The following is an 18,368-nucleotide window of genomic DNA, read 5'->3' on the forward strand; positions in this document are numbered from 1 at the left end:
AATATACCCCTGACTTTTCTTAATTTTTCTTTCTATACACCATAACAAATTATAATATTTAATTAGGTAGCTTATCTTTCATGGTAATCATAATCATTGCTGCTCTCATTAAATATTTGTTTACATTTCTATTTCTTAAAATTTATCCTGAAATGTACGGAAAGTCATATTTTTGAGTACATACAATAATTTATTCCATTATATAATTTTTATGTTAAATGAATCCTTCAAATTGCACAATGTGACATTTTCTCTGCCAAGTAATGTAATTCAAACTTAACTAGATTTACTAGGTAGTGGAGATCACCCTTAAAACCAAATGGCTGTTAATTTTCATTAACACAAAATGAAAGCTTAAAAACAATGGATCTTTTTTAATCATAGTAAAATTCATTTACATGAATATATTACAATGCAGTTTTTTCAATTTAAAAGTCTTATTTATGTGTCTATGTCACTTTCACTGTCACTGGAATCACTCTTTTCACTGGATGTTTCAAGAGCAGCCTATAAAATGATAACATTCATTAAACTAACAGCAATACATAACACAGAAAAAGAAATAATACTTCAATGATACTACTATATGATTATAGCATTTATTTCCTGTCTAAAAAATACTCATTACTAAAAATTATTTATAACTTTTTTAGTAACGTAAGAATAGTCAATGCAATATTTTTTTTTAATCTCTTAAACACTTACTTAAATACAACTCTTTTGTTCCATTTTTGCAATTCTTGAATTAATGAACTGCTTTAAGTTATTTAAGGAACACTCATAAGAACTATGCAAAGAGAGAATTCTTTTTCAGGGGGAGAATATTAATAAATTTAATATCCCATGCTTTAGATAATGTTAATTCAAATATATGGAATCACTATATGGATACATTGTTAACCCAAAGGAGCATTAGCTCAGAAGGGCTATTAATTTCATTTTGGCATTGATTCACTTTTCAGACTGTCGCCACCAAATATTCTAGCCCTGTATTATATTTCAAGAAATTAAATAATGAAGAATCTGCATAAGTGTATGTATGTTTCTCATATTGTGATATAACAACGGAACCTACAACCATCAAATTTTGAATAACGTAATCCTCCTCAAAATATGGGCATCTGGCAGGGTTGCCACTCAAACAGGAGAATGAAATTCCCTGACTTTTCCAGGTGTGTTTCAAGAAAATTCCAGTCTATCCGCGTAATGTACGTTGGCTGTGCTAAGAGGTAAATTAATTATGGTATTACTTGTATTGTGTAGCAAATTCACTTAATTATTCAATAAATCCCAGAGGACATTTATTCTTAATTATTCTTGGTATACTTTGTTTGATAATTTTGTTTTGTTTTCCACTTAAGAAACTTAATAAAATTTAAGATATATACATTGGATAACAAATGTATGTTTTATTTAATTATTACTCGTGATCATCACCAGTTCAACACGAGGCTAATCCGGTCCTTATAAATCACAACGCAATGCTAAATAGTTAGGTTAGATTTTAGGTAAATTTAATTTGCGTGAGGTATGTTCTTAAAAGGCATCTTAACACTTGAAAACACAAATATAATTATAATAGTTGTTGTTTTCTCCACTGAAGATTGAGATTAGAATCTTCCCAATCTGGAATAAAATAAGGCTTTTTTTGCAGACATTCTGCAGCTAAACGAAAGAAAGAAATCTATTTTAATAAATTGAGGTATTTTATATTTATTTTGCAGCATACATAAGGAAAAAATATGTGCATTAAATTTCGTGATGGTATGTCATCATACTGCTATAATTAATTTTAGGATTATGCCAGAGAAAATTTCCTGAAATTTGGAAATATTATTTACTAATAATAAATAAATTTAGAGGGAAGAAGCAACATTAAATTATATGAATAACATAAAAATAATTACTTAAAAATTGAATTAGAATAATCAACAATATTTTAGCGAATATAGTTATATTACATGGCTAGCCTAGATGACTGATTACTATTTTTTTATTTTACTGCAAAATGGCAAGGTATTTATTAAAAAGAAAAAAAAAGGTTTAAAAAGATTTTGCGGTAAAATTCTAGTATACGGTAAGGCTTTAAAAAGATTTTGCGGTAAAATTCTAGTATACGGTAAGGCTTTGGCACGATTTTGAAAATTGTCGCCAAGACCAAAATGACCCGTTTACTGCGCATCATGATGTCGCCAAATCCCATTATTATTCTAAACAAAGAACGTCTATGTAAAGAAGAAAAGGTTCCATACAAGTAAAATGCTATTACGCCGTTAGAATGCGGAGGGAAAATTTGCCAAGGGATTTGGCGACGGAACCTGGCGGCCAGAATTTCTCTCTTCGCGATGTGTACAGGAAATTGAGAAACACGTGTTAAGAAGAAACGCTCTTTGACAAAAACTACGAAAATCCGTTTTTAAAATTATTGCGAAAAATCCACGCAATAATTTTCGTAGTTTTTTTTTCCCCTGAAAATAACTAATCCATGAATTAATTTACTTGCGCCAAAAAATATTTTCTTTTCCTTTAGAGTTTAACCACTTGCGCTAAGACTAAACTTCACGGTTGGGGTGCAGTACGCTACAATATAACAAGCGGCAAAGTGTCTCATTTACGCCGCTCCGCATCTGCGAGTGCAATCCAGAGCTGTAACTCGAGAAATAAACAATCTCGTTGTTAGGCGACGTGTGCACCACGTTATTTTCATTTTTGCGATAAATGCTTATCGACGTGGTGTTCACGTTGCTCACGGTTTGAGACAAAAGCATCTCGACATGTGTGGCACGTCTTTTTAGCGCAAGTCGTTCAAGAAATTTTAAACGATATTCATTTTATGAACTCTTGATAACGTGACCTTCGAACTTCGACACCGGTTTCGAGCTTCGGCGACAGATATATCAGACATGCACAGCTGTTTCCCTCTATGATGGAACGGAGCCACGTCTGTTGCAGAGAAGTTTTCCTTCTTTACAATACATATTCTTTGATTCTAACCTCCATGGTACCGTATACTAGGATTAAACCCATTTTGTTTTATTCGAGAACAGGTACTTTCTTTAGTTCATGCACTGCACATGCGATTCTCGAGAATAGTGGAAACCAAAAGTTGCGGGAAAGTTGCTTTGCCTTTCTAAAAGACAATCAAATTGGAGCTGCGAAAATTGGCTCTATGCCAGCTACCCGAATGACACTCACGTGATACATAATTCGCCAAAAAAGGTATCTCTTCCGACGTCGGCGCAAAAATCGCTTTTTTTGGCGGCATCGTTGTATGAACTTCCCTGACTTTTACAGATTTTGACAAAAATACTTAAATTCCCTGACTTTTCCCTGAATATTTTGGTCAATTTTCGAATTCCCTGACTTTTCCCGGTTCTCCCGGTAGCGTGGCAACCCCGGACGGTTATTCTACGCTTCGAGAGTCGACAGCAAGTTGTGGGCCGCCAGATGTCGCTGCTAGTAAAAAACAGGTCTGCCCGACATCCTATATTCTCTGAGTACGGAAGTTGTCGAAAGCGCGTGAAAAAGTGTTGCCGCGCCGTCAATCAGGGTTGTGCAGTTGACGTACTAAGTAGACAAAGGCTTTGTATGTGTTTTCGCTGCTGATTTTTTCATATTTAAACGAAGAATACGGTTGTAGATCTCTGAATCGGTGGCGAATTTATAGAAAATATATTGATGCTTTTGCTCTGCCAAAAGATGTTTACATTGCGTATTTCAGATTGCCAAAATTTATAGTTATTTTAATTTGCGATGAACTGAGAGAGTATTTGGAGCCACATTCAGAAAACAAGAACGCAATTTTTACTGAAAGAAAAGTTATACTATTCCAGAAATTATAGATATAAATTGTAATTGTATGCTTTAAAAATGTAGAAGATGATAAGTTTATCAAGCACATAAACTTTCTTTATTTAACACAAATATAGACATCCGATAAGCTTCTACTCGATTTATGTACAGTAAGAATTACGTTTACTTTAAAATCTAACAGTTGAATACCTTACCAATAATACTGTGAACACAAAAAGGAATGTCGTTCATTATTACGCGAAATTCACACTACTGTAAAATAAAAATTTTAAAAAAAATTATAAAACTATAAAATAGCTTTATAATATCTTTTTCAGTAGCTGTACTACTACTAATGTGATACTTTCAAAAATAAGTTTTAGCTCAGAGGGGCTATTAATTATTAATTTCGTTTTGCCATTTTGTGGCGTTTCACTTTTCAAATCGTTGCCACCAAGTATTATCGCACTCTATTATATTTAAAGAAATTACATAATGAGGAATCTGCAGAATGTATGAATGTTTCTCGCACAGTGATAAAACAACGCTACATAGAGCCATGAAATTCTGAATAACGTAATCCTCCATCCTAATATAGGCATCTGGAGGCCCAAATTTGGAACTGAGAATTTGTTTTATTATCTATTTCATATTTTGTAAAGCATTTATGAGTTTTTGATTAAGAAACCCAACGATTTCAAAGCGAGCAATAGCAACATTGTACAGAAAAAAACATTTTCATCTCTAGCGCGGGAGATTATGTATCGGAAATTCTAAAGATATGCTTTTTTTAAATTATATGATATTGCTGTTGAATTTAATTTTATGGTTTAAGTGCGGAAAACATGATATTTAATAAATAAAGATAACACGCAAAATGTTAAATAATGGCCCTTTGGAAGTAATATAAAATCTGAAGGCTTTCAGATTTATTTATTTATTTATTATTATTATTATTTTGTGTGTAATTTTATTACGTTTTAAAACTGGTTTCTAAGTGAGGACTTTCTAAGGGAAACTGGCTCGTATACAAGTTACACATGTGGAAAGCCACAAAAACGCCCGCTAGCTCGTTCCCGGGATTTAAACCTCGGACCAAACTACCTGCGTTCAGCGACTCTACCGCTCGGCAGCTGGTGGGCTTGTTAGTAGAATTATACTGCATTATTATTGTATTATGCTATAAAGTAACAATGCTATAAGACTGAGGGTTTATTCATGGAATAGTACTTTTGTAACCTATTATAGTATTAAAAAATCATTGTTTCTTTGCAAATTTAACAACAACAACAACAACAAAAAAAAAATACTGTTCATAGCATTCTCATTTTTATATTGTAAAAAAGATATTGATTATTATTATAGTTTTCTATTTAAAATGTGTCGAAACGCTTGTTTGACAAGGACTTCAACTGCAAGAGACCTACACTGATTATTTTTACTTTAGTACTTACACTGTGAAAATATTACTATATTTTAATTATTTTCACAGAATAAAATCTTTTGAGATGGAAGAATATTTAAACTAAGCAGTTCTTATATATATAAAAAATTCAAGTAACAGCAATGTAATATTAAAAAAAAAAGGTGTTAGTAATTGTGTGACAAAAATTGCAAAACGAATTAATCACACATACAGGATAGATTAGTTTAATTTTGGTTATATATTTTATATTGAAAAAATATTTTATTTCATGTTAATTATAGAATAAATTATTTAAAATAAAGCATTTTGATGCGTGTGTGATAGTTGAATGCAGCAGCAATCGGCCATACTGTAATAGCGAATGAATTTTATTTCTTTTCCTGAAAGAAATAATTTTCATAGTAAAAGAAAATAAAAAAAACTTTCTTAATATTTCTTCCCTTTTTTAATTTACATAATATACATATACATAATATATATAATTACATAATATTATTATGTAATTCTAATTTACATAATAAATTAGAAAGAAAATATTTCTTTCTAATTTATTATGTAAAGAAATATTTTTCCAATAGTAACTGTAAAATAAATTGCGGGAAAACAGTTTTAATGTAAGCATGGAAAAAAAAAGAAAGAAAGAAAGAAAAAAAAAAAAACTTAGTTTGCTATTAGATTGTAATGCAAATTAATCATATTATAAATTTAAATGATTAAAATTGTTTATTTCTAAAAGGATTTGAAGTAAGCTTAATTCATTTACTTTTATCTATTTACCATTGCTTTCGTGGTATCCCATATCACTCTTTATTTCTTAGATCTAAATTCCTGAGTTAAGTTTTCCCTTAAAAAACGGAATTTTCCTTCACATAATACAGCAGCATATTCCGCTGCGTGTTGGTCATAATACTGTTTTGTGCAATTTTTTTCGAACTACAAATGCAGCGTGTAAGTTAGTGAAATAATGGGAGAATATTCCTAGAACTTCAGCCAGCGCGCGCTATAAATTTCGTCACTCGTCTGTACTGCGATTGGTCTAAAGCTCCTTGAAGCCTTGTCCCCTTTCAAGTTAAATGGACCCAACCGCCCACCAACTGAGGACCACAGAATGGCTTTCTCCGATAAGTTGTTGATAGCTGTCCATACCGGTTTCTTTGAGTCAATATTGTTCGCTTAAGTTGTAGACAGATCCAGTGATCATAGAATAGGCGTCCTGATCTGGAAACCCAAATCTGGAATTCGTTTTATTATCGATTGCATATTTTGTAACACTTTTATCGAACTTTTTATAAAAGAACTCAACAATTTCAAAGCACGCAATGGCAACACTGTATGGGGGAAAAAAAAAAAAAATTATCTCCAGTGCGAGAGACTGAGTATCAAAAATTCTAAAGATATGCTCATTTTAAAATTATTTTGTGATATTGCTGTTGAATTGAATTTTATGGTTTAAGTGTGAAGAACATGATATTTAATAAAAAAAAGGTAACACAGTAAACAAAAAATGCCCCTTCGGGCGTAATGTAAAATCTGAAAGATTTCAGATTTTTTTTTTTTTTTCATATTAAAATCTATGCACTGCAAAAAAAATCTTGATAGAAATGTTGTAATGTAATAAAATTTGCTTTAATAATTATTAAAATTTTACAGTGCCTAAAACTAAACTCAAGATTATTAAATAGTAATAATTACTAAACATACCTCATTTTCAGAACACTGATCAGAATGTTCCATTTCATTCTCACTCTCATCAGTATGTATTTCATTCTCACTTTCATCAGATGATTCTGAAAAATGACAAATATAAAAATACTGATGGATTACAAATTATTTAAATCATAATTAATACATTAATAAGAAATGACTGGTATTGAATATAGAAAACTTAACGATATCTAATGATGAATTAATTAAAATCATAAAACAATTATTTTATAAATACACTGCAGTTACTTATAATAAAATCTAATGTAAAAGGATATCTACTAAATAAAATGAAACTAGCAATTCAATTAAAAAAAATTTTAGCAATCTCATATACAGTCAACTTCAGATACAGCAGGGTAATACACAGGAAATAGGAATAGCCCATATTACAATTAACCAAATAATACTATTAAAAATTTACATATATTTTCACACAATTTAATCTAGAAGAATACTATTAAAATTACTTAGACTTTCAAGCAATTTAATCTAAAAGAATACATTTATTTGGTTATACAGAGGCTGTTCACACATTTTTTTAGACGATGTATATTGTATTCACAAAATTAAATTACATAAAATTCTTGTGCTTTAAATGTTCTATTTGACATCCCTTATTCTGAACTATCTTTCAACACCGCAATTTCCAGGATAATAATGCCTTTTGAAGTGGCAGAAGAGATATTCTATCCCATTCTTCCCGAACAGCTTTCCAGAGTCCTGTTAGGGTTTTGGGACAACGTTTGGATAATGCAGTTTTTAAAATTCCGAAAGCACAAAAATCCATAGGTGACACATTGGGAGATTTAGTAGGGATATCAGTGAAGGGTATGGCCCTGATACCAGTTTCTTGTTCCATTTCTTTTAGGAAATTTACAGTGGATTTTGATGTGCGACTGCTAGCTTTGTCCTGATGGAGTCTCACAGATTGATGGCACTGTGGGTGAAGCAATGGTATTTCATTCAGAAAAATTGGCGATAAATATGTTCCTGATAGTATTTGGAGTTAATCTTGACATTTTGACAAAAATGAATTTTATTTACTTAAATGTTATTTTTACTTCATTTTAAAATACCTGGCAATGTAATTCTATCTGCATATGAAAACAGAAAGGAAAAAAAAAAAAACCCTTTACATGATAACATATGTGATGTTTTATACATAGATGGATTGGATTGGATTTTTTAATTATGGCAAAGCACACAAGGGCTATCTGCCTAAAGGGGGGATGCCTTCGTGGAGGACTTTCTAAGGGAAACTGGCTCATATATATGAAGCCGGGGCTTTTCCCGGGGGCTGGGACATATATGTCCCGCACGTTCACTACTTTAAATGTGTCTCAAGAAATTTCAGTAAACTATGGAGATTTAAAATTTACTCCTTAATATGGATTAGGAAGTGCAATACCCTGTCGATTTGTTTTTCTGTTCCTTTCAGTTAAAATAAGTGACTAAATGGCCAAAATACATTCGAAATTGGATCCTATAGCCCACGGGAAAAGGTTAAACATGGGGAAAACCACGAAAACGTCCATGCAGCCAGCCCATTCGCGGGATTCGAACCTCAGACCGAACTACCAGTGTTCAGCGTCTTTACCGCTCGGCCGCTGGTGGGCTCTTTATACATAGATGAGATGCAAGTTCACACATCTCTCTCTACATTTTAAAACTTTCTTAATGAATAGTTTCAGCAGATCTCCTGACCCCACCACTATATTATTAAAAAAAGGGAGATTTCTCTGATGCTACGAACTGAACTACTACCTCGGGTCTTCTACAGATATACAGAAATCCTTTTATTTACATTCTACCACATTTCTTACTTTCTTTGTTTTCCTTGGTTTTCAGTTTTGAAATAAGAACTGATACCTAAATATGACTAAATAAATTTTTCCTAACCAAATTCTCTATCTAAACAAGGACGAAAAAAGTCTCTTCTAAAACTTTTGGTAATGTCATAATTCTTCCTAAATTAATTTAATTAACAATGTTTACTATGAAAAATCTGAATTCCACCAATTATGTACTCCACAAATCGGTGATATTTTAAAAAAGAGAATAGATGGTTTGCTAATGCTAGCCTCAAATTACACTTGCTTAAGATATTGACTAGATTGTGTACCAAAAGAAAAAGAATAATGTTTAAGGCATTGCCTCATTTGTCAATTGACTAGTTTTTGAAATTTAAGGTTTTACCAAAAGGGAAAATAGTTAACAGGATAAAAATTTGATAAAATCAAATGCCCTTGAAACAGAGCAGGAAACTTATTAGTTACATGAATGAGATCATTTGGAATTCTGAATAAGTGACACGATAAGTAAAATGACACATTATGACAGTTTAAACAGATTTCATTGCATTAAATTACAACACTACACTATTATGAAGAACATTCTACATATTGTTAGCATAAATAAAGCTATTCTATTGTTTATAATTTTTATGATTAGCTTTTTTAATTTTAGATTACTTTTAGTTTACACTGAAACTGTCACTGCCTTGACAAAAAAAGGTTTCTGCTAAACTTTGAATCTCTACTAGAAAACTTCGTTACATTCTTATGAAATGCATATATATATAAATATATATGTTTAGGGTTATAAGAAAAAAAATTTACAATTTTAGTCATATTTTACCCTTATTGTTATTAACACAAGTTCTAAAAACTTTTAAAAATATTTTGGTATTGTTCCCGTTCCTTAAGGTACTTTAAAATTGGTTCATCCACATAGTGGTTGTTCTCGTCTTACTAATTGATTTGTTCATGGATTTGGGGTGCATGGGCTTTAAGTGATTCAATTACAGTGAAGAGTTTAAGAAAACAAATATATAATGCTCTTGAAAGGCCTGAAAATCATTGTATGATGGAAGACAGACTGAATGGTGAATATGAAAACAATGGTGATGACATGCAAACTGCAGCAGATGGCACAGACAGCAGTTTCAGAAGCACTGAATAATTTGAGGCTTAGGGAATAGCAGTGGATTACAATAAGAGTGGGTGAGATTTAGGAGAGAGGAATGCATAAACAAAGATATCTTATACGATATTATAATGTTAATATTACTAGGTATTCTTATTGGAATGTAGATTTCTTTTAAATATCTAAATATTGTATTAGCTAAGAATTTTAAATATTGTAATAGCTGCTAGTAATTTATCTACAAATGCTTTTAATTTGTTATATTCTTAATGTAACTGCTTCCATCATAAATTATTTGCAGAATTTTCCCTCTCAAATTTCATATGAAAAAAATAAGTACAAAAAGGGGGTGAATGCAAGAGTGCATACAGCAGGTTTCATAAAATTAATATCATACATAAAACAGCCAAATGTTTTATTAACACAACTAAAAAATGAGAAGGGCATATTTCATCAACAAAAATCTTTCATGCTAATAATGATGCAAATGTAACACTGAAAATTTACAAAACAATATTTAAATTTAGAAGAAAAAATATTTTGCATTAATAGTTTAAACAAACTACACCATTTAGAAAGAAATAATACCTGACTGATATATAGCTAGTGGCTCTGATGATGGATCTGTATTATTTGTATTACAGGAAGCAGCCTAAAAAACATTTTGGCACATTTATCATTAATAACATTAATTTGATAAATACATACAGTAGAAAATAAATTATAGGTTGCTATCTGAGCCAGAAAATAAAACATAATTGCAAAAATGCATAAATTCAAGTTGGGCCGATTAAAAATTCTACTAAATAATACTTCTATTTAAAAATAATACAAACAAATTTTTAAAAATCTGATGTGGACACCACCTGACTTCCTTGTATGGTCTACTAAATTATTAAACATTTTTTTGCTGCATTTCTTTTAAACTTGTTTCCTTGAATTAAATTGGAGATATATTTCTCATTCAATTAATTCAGTTCTCACTTCACGGCAAGGCAAAAATACATAAAAAATCAAAATATCATCATTAAAATTGAAAAATATTTAAAAGCATAAAACATCAAATACAGTTAAAACAAGAAGACATGTAAGGGAAGTTCACTTGCAACTGCAGAAATAGATCATGGATGTTACTAAAATATGCAGATACCACAGTTAGGTTAAAAAATCATCTATAAAGATTCTGGATACAACATCAGATGACAAGCAGGCAAACTCCAATCAACCAAGAACTCCACCTGACACAATTGCAGACAAAAAGAATTATACCTCAATCAAATGCAATAATTATAGACATTATCACTGGCTTGTTATCCAGTAAAAGTAGCATTTGCAGAACTGATGATTTGGGAAATGGACAAAAATTTCATATTTATCACTGATGCACTAGTTGTAGGAAAAAATGCAATTTCAGTACGTAGTTTGCTGTACAATACCATGAATTGCATACTTAATTAAACTGATTACTGATTAGATAACACTTCTGAAATATATGAATTAATGAAAGTCTTTAAACGAACATTATTTTTTTAAAAAGTACTTACACAATATTTATTTATTGTGTAATAATAATTATGCTATATAATATTTTTAAATAAATTTTGACAAATAAAATTTAAAAGTAATAACTCTGTTAAACATATTTTTTACTTTCAAATGAACAGTCATATACAGGAAAAAGATGGTATTTCATTAAAATAATCTTTAAAGGGGGGGAGGAGAAAGCTTGCCTATAACAATTCACATTTAAAAATTTGATGTCTTAAAAGTATTCTATAAAAGGAATAATTAATAATCTGAAATATACCTTGAGAAAGTGAAGTAAATTTTCTGTTAATGTAAATATTATCAGAAAGGTAGTAAATTATCTTAATATAATTTTTAAATGTTAAGCTAAGCACTTAAGACAGTTATGATTTTCAAAATGGAGTTTTAAAACATTAAAATTTTATTTGAGTCTACATAGCAAGCCTTTCTACATTGCATGTAAAATATTTCAGTGCGCTTTCAAAGCAATTAATGTAATAGCTGTTAAAACTCTTGATAAATACTAATATGGTATATTTTAGATGTAAAAATCACTCCCTCTAAAAATCATGGTTAAATATTTTCTATGCATCTTTTGTTATTTTATACAAAGAGAGATTTCACGATACCTGCGACAGAAGTATTTGCAGACAACCCTTTAATTGAGACATCTTTGAAAAATTTTCAACTCTAGCTTCTATTAATTGACTAATTGGGCCAAGATATTCATCAACATCTTTGCACTGTAAAAGAGGAAGATTAAATTATGATATAGTACATTTGACACACAACAATAAATCAAAAGAATTATCAAAAATTAAAGAAATTAAAATTTGGTCGTTAAATTTTTTAATCATAATTTTACTGTAAGAATCCTGTTTATTATCAACACTTCAAAAGTTTATGCAAAAAAAATTTTACATTACTGACAATTACTCACAATTTCTCATAACTATAATAAATATTCATACTTCAAACAGAATATCATTAAAAATATGAAAATAAAATTTATCAATTTATTTAGAAGTCATTTATTAAATACAACATATTACAGGTGAAGATGGAGAGATTAAATAATTTTATAATTATTATTTTATGCAATTACAGTCAAAAGTCGTTAATCCGGACTCGTCGGGACTTTGGCGATTCCGGATTATCGATTTTTCCGGATTATAGATCATCAGTTTAAATCTCGTAAGATGGCATGCAGAAATTCTAAAATTAAAAATATGAAACTGTAATTTATGAAATAAAGAACAATTATGATCTAAAGGGTATCAAAATTTACAAAAAAAAAAAAAAAAAAAAAAAAAAAAAAGCTTAATATTTATTTGTTTACTTTATTAAACATTTCTTTCAATGTAAGTTGTTTAAGTTGCTTCATTTTATGTGATAATACTTTCTCTTTAATTCTATAAACAGACATAATTTCTTGTTCAGTTAAAAAGTTCCGCTGTTCAAGTCCCGTTAATTGCTGTGCCGAGAATACCGACTAACTTGTCAATCGAAATTTTTTCGTTTTCACTAACCTCTCTGTCACATTCTTCATGTCTTTATCCATTTTTTGCAGCAATTTCACTTTTTGTTTGTTGGACATTGAAACATACTCTCGTTTTGTAGATCCTTTGGAAGTTCCAGCATCGGAAATTCTATTTGACATAATTGAAAGTTCAAGTTTACTTTTATAAAATTGCTCTTACAGTCTGCAAAAAATAATAAGTGGGATCCTATTCGAAGATTAAGGAACAACGCAATCATTAACATTAACTGAAATAGATAATTAGATAATTTTAGCTTACACCGTCCGTTATACATTAAACGCGCAGGCGAAAATGTATTCTGCGCTTGCTCACACGCATATGCGCAGTAGTCAAGTTCTTACGCGCACGCATAAAACGCCTATGCGCAGAAAGTTTTTAGCTTTGAGGTCCGGATTATAGATCATTCCGGATTATGGGTGTCCGAATTAACGACTTTTGACTGTATTATTATTTGATTTACTAAGTTCAAAGATGTCTCATGTAGGAATATAATGAATTTGAAGAAAACTAGAATTACATATAACTGCTAAAAAAATGTATGATTTATGTAAAAATTCTACTTACACCACAGAAAAAAAATCCACGGCACAAAGTACTCTCATATATGACTTTATTAATTTACTGTTTTTATTAATCCACTTAATATGATTTATGTAAAAATTCTACTTACACCACAGGAAAAAAATCCACGGCACAAAGTACTGTCATGTATGACTTTATTAATTTACTGTTTTTATTAATCCACTTAATACTCATGAAATCATTAATCATTTTAACTCATTAGAAGTACTTACAGACATTAAATATGGCAGATGAACAGCTAGTAAACCTTTTAGCCACTTTAAACAAGGGTGATTTCTAAAAAAAAGATGCCACAATTATAGCAATATAAAATAAAAACATAAAACAGAAACAACTGAAAATTTTGCAAAAAGGAGAAAAGAAAAAAAAGTCTATAGTAAATAATAAATAGCATTAGGTTTTGCAAAAAAGAAATCATTGACTTCACGTTGTTTTGCTTTCTCCTTCCCTCCCAAATTTCTCAACAGTGATATAAATAATTTAAGTCTAATTTTTCAGAACAGTATTCAGTTTGTTAAAAGTGCATTCACTATCAAATCACATAATAGCAAATATTAAAAAATAGGACCTACAGACTATTAAATAGTAATAAAAATTTTTGGCTGTGGAAAAAAAAAAAACAGAAAAAAACTAGAACTCACTCGGGGTAGGTGAAAACTATAGTATGGAAGTTAGATAAAAGTACATGTATCACATTATTTAAAATCATTATTAATTACTTCCGAAAAGTTACTCCTTACTTTTTATTACATATTTTGCTGACATTTAAGGAGAGTATGATTATAGATTTGCAGTTATGAACACATCTTTTCCTCCTTGATAAAATGAAGAAATCAATAATCGGTGAATTAATTTAGTCATTAAATTTTAAAACTTGTTTAATTCCAGCACAGAAGAGGAGGATTTAAAAAATAATTGCCTTTCTACTCTTTGTGATGTAAAGGAGGAATGCAATCTTCAAGAAATAACAACAGAAGCATGCTTACCTAGGTTCTTGTTTGTTTAATCTTTCATGCAACTCTTTTAAAACCAATAATACAGACTGTAATGGAAGTCTTTTGAGCGTGTTATGGATTACAGTTTCATCTCCAGATTGTAATACACTCTAAAATATGAAATATGCTCACATATAATACAGAAAAATAAATATCTTACATTTAAAAAACATTAATTATTAATTTCTAAAAAAATATACAAAAATACTCCAGATCAGTGCCTAGAAATAAACCTATAGAGAGTTATTTGGATATCCACTTGTACAAAACCATAAACTAAAGTCAGTTCGAAACACTTACATTCAGCATATTGTTATCTTTACTTTGAAGACCTTGTAATAAAAGATGCACCATGCTATCTGACTTTATTGCAGGTTCATGTTCATCTAAATTTTCAGGAATTTTGCTCAGATCAAGAGCACGCAGACGTTCCTCCATTGGCAACTAAAAATGAACAGAAGAAAAAATGTAACAATATGAAAAAAGTTAAAACTCAAATCTAAATATCAATTTTGTTTTAGTAAATATAGGCTTAAAAGAATACTCTGTGAATCTGCTATACATGTTTTGTCTTTTAAACTCTCTTGAGTATTTTATGATACTTCAAAAACAAAATATTCATTACAGTAATAAATACACTGACTACGAATAAGTATTTGGACACCTGTGATAGAAAAAAAAAATTAACTTTATTCAAATTCAATAGTTGGTAGAGCCTCCACGAGAGGTAATTAGAGCGTGGACCCTCCGGGGCATACTTTCCACAAGTCTTTGTGTGACAGCTAGTGGTATTTTCTTCCACTCGGCTTGGAGAAGACATAGAATTTCCTTCACCGATTTTGCACGGGTAGTGCACCCCTGAATTCGGCGATGCAACTCGTCCCAGAGGTTCTCGATAGGGTTCAAGTCTGGACTCTGGGCAGGCCAGTCCATTCGATGAACTCCATTGGCACCATACCAAGCCTTGGTTAATGTCGAAACATGGCAAACTGGCATTGTCGTCCTGAAAGTAACAGGAGTCCAACCCGTAAAACTGCCACAACGTAGGAAGCACATTGTCATCCAAAATAGTGCAGTAGGCATTGGAGTGGAGCTTACCATGAATTGGGACTAAGGGTCCCAGCCCATACCAGGAGAAACACCCCCAGACCATAATTCCACCTCCGCCGAACTTGACTGTTGGCACAATGCATTCTGACATTAGATGTTCTCCAGGTAGACGCCAGACCCAGACCCTGCCATCCGAACGGTAAAGGGTGAACCTTGATTCATCACTCCAAAGAACCCGTTTCCACTGATCTACGGTCCAATTTCGATGTGCTTTGCACCACATTAACCGAGCAGCGAGGTTGGACTTTGTGATCAAAGGCTTATGGGCAGCAGCACGACCATGAAAACCAAGCAGATGTGCTTCCTTACGGATGGTATTCATTGAAACAATACTCCCAGATGCCTGTTGAAACTCCTCGCGGATAAGGGCCATCGGTTGGGTGCTGTTCTTCTGAATTTCTCTGGACAGCACTCATCGGTGTCTATCTCCCAGTTTCGTTGGTCTGCCGACTCGGAGCACATTCCGACAATAACCGCTCACCTTCCACTTCTTAATCGCATAGGCCACTGTTGATTTTGGGTACTTCAGATCGCTAGATATGTCCCTTAGGATTGGCCACATTTGTGATACCCGATAATTATACCTTTCTCGAAATCAGAGAGCTCCGAACTGCGAGGCATCTTGAATGCGACTAAAGCCGATGCTGTTTCCTACACGACATATACTGGCGGAGTCTGTGACGTACCTTAGGACCGCAGATATCGTCATTTGCATAGGTGTCCAAATACTTATTGGTAGTCAGTGTATATGCCAGTTATTTATAAATACAAGAGTAGTTTTCTGCAAATGAAACTTTTAAGCAAAATGACCATCTCCTTTTATCTTTGTAAATTACTTATTATCACTGCTCATTCCAGAGGGAATGAAGCTCTCTAACAGGGCTGTGACTTTGGAGTTATGAATATTAATATGCACCCAAGGGTATTTTGCAACTAAGCCTAACATGCAAAAATAATTGTTAAAAAATTTGCTTTTTATCAAAGTATTCAAATTCTTACATATATCATTATTATATATACAACAAATTGCAATATTTACAATTAATATAATTAAAAAGCAATTATAATGAAATAATATTTATGCATTTAAATGATTTCTATCAAATAACAGAATAAAATTTAAGAATCCAAATATGTGTCTATTATATTTTTTTAAGATGATTATAAACAAAATTTAAGCTGTTTTCCTAGTGTGAAACATTTATAAACACTGAACAATGTTATTAGCATAGCTTGTTTTACATCTGTAAATTAAAATCATAAATAATATTAATAACAATCTAATTAACACTCAATCTATTCAATCAAGATTCACAGCATTTGACATCTTTTAAGTACTTTTAAAATTTCAAATAAAATGTTTCATTTCAGGGAATCAAATATGACAGAGTGGGCTACCAGTGACAATTCATTTCCACATCACATTTTATTTTGGCTGCTCTATGAATTGAAGCATATCATAAACTATTTATATCAAACAACCACCTAAAGATTTTCTTCTAAACTATTTTTAGATTAAGATACAACAACATGCCGAAAAAACACTAATTCAGAAGTCAAAACAACAAAAATCAGCGCAATATTTTTCAAACGCTGATTCTTGTTGTTTGACTTCTGAATTAGTATTTTTAGATTCCTAAAGTTAATCCTTTGATGGTATATACCCAACCTGAGCAAACTGCAGCTCACAAAACTTTTACACGTGGTTGGCAAAGTAATAAGCATAGTTTCCTTTCAAAGATAATTAATTTTTTTTAAATAAGAGTAATTTAATATTTTAAACTGCATTATGCATATAGCATTTTTAAAATCTATCCCTTAAGCAAGTTATCAAAGTAGCAAACAAGAACTAGTTCCATTTATGCTATAATGTGCCCTTGGCAAAGCTATATTTAGAACACTTACGGATTAAGATAAGCAGGAAAACAAGATAAAACCCCACAGTAAAACACCGGTTTGTGAGAAACTTTTGAAGGGAGGAAAGTCTTAGGTCTGACCACTGAAAGCTACAGGATACTTGAAATCATAAAAATGTGGTCACTGCTTTGAATGGTCCGTATGTTGTCATTTAATTAGTTATCAGTCTCAGTGGCACATCTCGTGCAAGAAACAGATGGGGGGGGAAAAAAAGAGAATTTTTCATTTCTACATTAGGGTTATAAAGATTAACAAATAAGAAAATTTAGTTTTTCAAAAATTTGCATTGTTGTTTAAATACTTATTTATTTATTTTCATTATTACTTTAGTTTTATGTTATGCTAATTATAGATATATTGGGTCAATATATAAATATATCATTTTATGTCAATATATCATTTTAGGACAAATGTTTTTTTAAATCATTTAAAATATGAAAATAAAAAAAGAACAATATTAAAAACTTTAGTTTTGAATAATATAATGAGCATTTTAAATTTTATTGTTTTCAATTGTAGTTTGTTCTATATCCATTCAGTACAATTGCGGTTATTAAATCAGATGTTTTTAAAATAACTATAAAAAACAATGGGTAATTAACTGAGGTTTTTTTTTTTTTTTTTTTTTTTTTTGCTTGCTTGCTTGCTTTGTAGGGTTCTGGGAAGAACATTCAGATAACTGAATGTTTCTTAAAGTTTTAAAATAAAATTTCGATCACCTTTTATCACATCAACGACTTATGGTATTAAAGTATCTGTCAAAATATTGTCCTCCTCCATTCATATTTATAAAATAAGTTTCAGATCTTATAATATAATTCTGCTGATATTATTGTAACACATATA

General features: G+C 30.8%; 1 protein-coding gene across 1 annotated transcript in view; it reads right to left on the reverse strand.

Moving 5' to 3' along the window:
• Positions 1-359: 359 nt before the first annotated feature.
• LOC118194081 (WD repeat-containing protein 43) overlaps positions 360-18,368 on the reverse strand; it is a 59,229-nt gene continuing 41,220 nt past the window's right edge. The window contains exons 11-17 of the mRNA XM_035365275.2: positions 14,796-14,939; positions 14,487-14,605; positions 13,713-13,776; positions 12,007-12,120; positions 10,439-10,502; positions 6,920-7,005; positions 360-507 (exon numbers count right to left, since the gene is read on the reverse strand). Of these exons, the coding sequence (XP_035221166.1) occupies positions 442-507; positions 6,920-7,005; positions 10,439-10,502; positions 12,007-12,120; positions 13,713-13,776; positions 14,487-14,605; positions 14,796-14,939 (657 nt within the window). The 3' untranslated portion in view covers positions 360-441. The remainder of the gene's footprint in view (positions 508-6,919; positions 7,006-10,438; positions 10,503-12,006; positions 12,121-13,712; positions 13,777-14,486; positions 14,606-14,795; positions 14,940-18,368) is intronic.

This window comes from Stegodyphus dumicola, chromosome 6, assembly GCF_044657685.1.
Source record: "Stegodyphus dumicola isolate Sdum_Otavi_A_Nest chromosome 6, ASM4465768v1".
In the NCBI taxonomy this organism is placed as follows: Eukaryota; Metazoa; Arthropoda; class Arachnida; order Araneae; family Eresidae; genus Stegodyphus; species Stegodyphus dumicola.